Here is a 4,625-nt window from a genome sequence, read left to right on the forward strand (position 1 = left end):
TTTGTTGGAGTGGGCAAAACCCCTACCAAGTTCCGTAGCTCTTCTCACATTGGCCTTCTGTATTTTACTGTTGGCTATTTTAGAGCTTTCCTGTTCTCAGAAGCATCAGATACCCTGGTACGTTCCTTTGTTTTTTCCCAGACGTGTACTGATATAGTGCAGGTCTCGTGGGGGTTGATAATTTTCCCCACTCATGTTTTGAGGTTCAAGGAATGCTTTGTCACTTTTTTTTTTTTAAATAAATATGGGTCATAGGGTTTTCAGTTTGCAATCTAGTTACTCTGTTTTTATGAGGAGATTTGAAAAATCAAAACTCTATGCTTCTATTACTACTTCTACCTTCTCAGAATTCTCAAATTCCTTTTAAAACAGTCAGGCTCATTTACCACGGCCCTTCATCTTTGCAGTAGGAGTCAATTGACAGAAAGGAAAAGTGAACTAAACCAGTACACTCTGCATGTGTTTGTGTGCATGTATGAGCATGTGGGTTTATTTGGAGAAGTGAGATGTAGCTGCTGAGAGCTTTGCTATATATGTATGTGGGCGTATCCTAAAAGTCCAATGTTTTAACTAGAAATACTTTTCACATTTTGAACATGGGAAGTTTTCTCTTTGGTTTGTGGCATGAGCACTGTTTGTAGAACTAGTCTTTATTTTCGGATATATTTTTGTCTCTTGCAGTGACACTGCCATTACAACATTGCCAATTACTCTGTGATAGGTTAGTCTGTCTGCAGCTATTTTTTCCCCCTAGAAACTACAGCTATTCTGATATGGAAAAAAACTGTGCTTTTAGTTGCGCTCGGAATATTTCTTTTGTTTGCTGCTTACTTCAGTTCACTTTTCAGTAGAGGCCTGGATAGGTCTAGTACTATTTCCACACTAGGCTTCTTGAACAATTTAATTTTGTCATTTACAAACCACTTGGTAATCTATCGATCCTGAGATCTGAAAAAGCCAAAAACTTAGGGAAATGGAAGAAGTGCTTTTAAGACAAATTTCTGTTAATGTTAATGGATGGAAGATTTACGTACTCTCCCTTTTCTACTTCTGCCATCATCAAATTGTGATTGGTTATCATGGCAAGTGAAAAAAGAATTATACAAAATAAGTCATTAAATTGCTCCATTTAAATGCCAATTTAATTCTACACTTTTCAGATTTAAGAGTAGGATATTAAAGTTCAGAAATATATCTACAGTAGAATGTACAAATCCAAAAATGGTTTGTTTTCTATTTTCAAGCACAGACTAATTTGTGATGTGAAAGACTGAAAATTAAGTGCCTACTATTGCCAAAAAGGTATTAATGTAAACAGGACCAAGAATAATACCATAGGGGCTTCTGGAGACTGAAGTAGAGAATTGATTGTGGTTATAAAGTACTGTGAACATAAAAAATGCCTGTGTGCTCAATATAGTATATATTCCTGCAAGTTTGTTAGTCGATTGTGCAAAATATTTATGTAAAAATTCTATTGAAGTAATTACCCAATTTATTATTACAGTTGATTTCGTGTGAAATATTTATGCAAAAATTCTATTGAAGTAATTACCCAATTTATTATTATATATATTTAGAAAGTTATAGGTGTTTTAGGACAAACAAAACTTTTCATTTATATGTGAGGAAACTCAGAAATATTTAGAAAATAAATGAATAACCAAACTGTTTATAGAAAAAATATATACTTTATTTTCAACTAGAAAGGTGCAAACATGTAACTTTTGGTCACACTCTCAACAAATAAACTGTCCAAAAAACAGTCATAGTCAAAGTAGAAACAAATGCTTCCAGGTGGAAAAACTGATCAGCTATATAGAGCCATTCCTTTTTTAATAAAGGCCATTTGTTCGTTAAAAGTGAGGCTACCACATCTTCGATCTACCAATCAGACTTCCAAAAGCATCACTGCCTCACCTTCCACAAACAATCCGTTCTGATGGACTGTCACTCTGAGCAGAATTTCCATTTGAATATCCATTTCATGCTTTGAATTATCAGACAAGCTTTACGTCCTACCTATGGTGTTCAGAATTGAGGCTAACATTTGAAATGTCAAAGCATTAAACACATAAACAAAAAGGCACAAACAACTTTAAATTAACTTAGATAACTGTACAAATATATATATATATACACACAATATTTACAATATCAATAAAAAAATCTGGCTTGTTACAGGCAAATTAGCTTGCCACAAGCTGTCCAGTCTAATAGACAGGATTCTGATTCCTGAACACTGCCGTTTGAATCAGAATGTCAGAGTTGAATCTGTTCTGACTTAAAGAAGAACGTGACTCAGCCTCATGATGGTTGGAGAACGCACATCCTAGCTGCTGCTAGAGCTACAGCGTGCTAAAATTTTCCTTCTCGATAAAACTCCAAATAGCAGGCACATTACTACTTTAAGATTTCAAGACTTTCTATGGATGCTGTCTCCCCACTGCTCCTAAAGCCACACCTTAGTATACATTCTGGTGCTATGCGTTAATGTAGTCCCACTGTCAAGTCTTACTTTCTTCAAACCAGTGTCTGGGGTTGATAGACTATTTGAATGTCACATGGCACAATATTTTGAATTTGAAGGGAATTTTTCTTTTCCCCAGTTAGAAAAACTGATTTAAATAACTTGTGCTACTGAAATCATGTTTACACAAAAATGAGATGTGAATCAATTCAAGTTACAGCCGAATGAGTTAATGTCTCTCACTCTCTTTGGCTTTATGCCATGTCTCCATACATCTTCCTGTAGTAGAGTGACTCAAAGATGTCATTGTCTCCAGGACAGTTGTAATGGCAGGCACAGGTCTTGATGAACATCATGCTCCTCTTCATGACCTCACCGTCAGGACACTTGAACTCCACAGGAAGGGTGGTGGTTCTGTGGGGGGTGCAGCAGCGTCCATCTGTGCATACTCCGCAGAACTTAGCCCGGTAGGTCTTCACGCTGGTGCAGCCAGAAAGCTCAAATTTGACAGGCTTGGAGATTTTGGGGGTACGGATGCACTTTTTGCCCTTCTAAGGAAGACAAGGAGAAGAGAAAAATCAATGACTACAAGGGGAGTGGCTTTCTTCAACCTCTGTGGGTTCTAAGCTTATGTTGTCTGACTTATGTTTATATTTTAAGGAGAGGAAGTTTGAGTCTCATTTGCCAGTTTTCCAAAAATAGACATAGCCTCTGTGGGGATGTCTTGAATTAATTAACACTGTGGAGAATTTCTAGTGGAAAGCTGGTGGTTCCTATTACACAACATCTCATTCCAGCAAAACAGCAAAAATGGTTAGATATTTTTGGAGATAATAGGCCTATAATAACAAGAGTGGTAGGAGCCCTGACTTTGGTCCTATCCACTATCATTCCATTCAAATAAGTTAATAGGAACAGAACATGTACCTTAATGTTCTCTTCCAGGTCAGCTTCGCAAGGCCTGACCATGCAGAGGCGGCTCTGCTTCTCCAGCCTGCAGAAGGCGTTGTCGTTGGTAACCCGGGTGGAGATGCCCATCCCACAGGTCTTGGAACAGGCACTCCACTCTGTGGTCTGGACCAGGCAGTTGGCTCGAATCATAGTTGGGTCTGGGCCAAACGTGTCTTCCAGTCGGTAAGCTGGGAGAGCAGAGCGCACAAACACAAGGTTAGATGCCAGGATAAGGCACTTCCTCCTCCCTTGGCAAAGTTAGGACTCAGCTGCTGGGGGGCGGGGAGAATTGTAACCCTGACTTAGAGGAAGATTCAACTCACCGGCTAGGGCAGGGCCAACCACGGTGTGGTCCTTGGGCTCGTCGCACACCCACTCCTCACAGCATTTCCCAGGCAGCTTGACCCTCCGCGGGAAGGGGCAGTCAGGGCTGGGCAGGCGAACGTCCATGCTGCACAGGGGCACGCAGCCCACCGCCCCGTCCAGGCAAGTGCACTGGTATTTGCAGCTGCTCTGGAAGGACTCTCCGCTTCGGTACACCGTCCCTCCAAAGACGCAGGGGGCACCATCTTTGGCTGAAGGAGAGGAAGGGGAAAAAGGATGCCAGGAGTCAGGCTTGCGAGTTGGAAGCAGGGCTCCAGGGGGCAGGCTAGAAACAGCCAGAGAAGGGACTCGACTCAAGCGGCTTATTGGCTTATTTTCTGGCGGGAAGGTGGGCGTGAAGGAGGTGGCCGGTCACTACGTGTCCCTGGCACCTGGGCCAGCGGTGGCGGCAGAAAGGGGTAGAGGGCCCGGACGCGGGCTGCAGATCTTACCGGTGCATACGCCGATCTTGCGGTTGGCCGGGGAGCCAAAGTCGCAGAAGAGGCCTTTGTGCGGGTCGCAGGGGTCGCGCTCAGTGCACAGCTCGCCCAGTTGCTTGGCGCACACTCGGCAGCAGCCGCAGCCGTCCAGCACCAGGCTGACGCCGGCGGGGCAGCGCGGCGCCGGGGCCGAGCACTGACACTGGCCGCTGCAGTCCTGGCCCCAGGCGGGCTGCGGGGAGAAGAGGGCGCACGCCCCCCGACCCGCCGGGCCCTCCCCTCCCCCGCCGAATCCCTCCCCATCCGCGCCAGCCGCCGCGGGGGTCTCCAGGCGCTTACCCGGCTGCAGAGGGCGAACAGGAGCACGAAGGCGAAGCGGACGGGACCCAGGCCGGCGGCGG

General features: G+C 44.1%; 1 protein-coding gene across 1 annotated transcript; it reads right to left on the bottom strand.

The window, feature by feature from the left end:
* Nucleotides 1-1,671: 1,671 nt before the first annotated feature.
* Nucleotides 1,672-4,619, bottom strand: CTGF (connective tissue growth factor). Its single transcript, XM_006926177.1, has 5 exons — nucleotides 4,564-4,619; nucleotides 4,237-4,456; nucleotides 3,745-3,996; nucleotides 3,398-3,609; nucleotides 1,672-3,021 (listed from the first exon to the last, which is right to left on the bottom strand). The coding sequence occupies exons 3-5, from the start codon at nucleotides 3,869-3,871 to the stop codon at nucleotides 2,725-2,727; spliced, it is 636 nt and encodes a 211-aa protein (XP_006926239.1). The 5' UTR covers nucleotides 3,872-3,996; nucleotides 4,237-4,456; nucleotides 4,564-4,619; the 3' UTR covers nucleotides 1,672-2,724.
* Nucleotides 4,620-4,625: the final 6 nt, after the last annotated feature.

Source organism: Pteropus alecto, unplaced genomic scaffold (genome assembly GCF_000325575.1).
Source record: "Pteropus alecto unplaced genomic scaffold, ASM32557v1 scaffold79, whole genome shotgun sequence".
In the NCBI taxonomy this organism is placed as follows: Eukaryota; Metazoa; Chordata; class Mammalia; order Chiroptera; family Pteropodidae; genus Pteropus; species Pteropus alecto.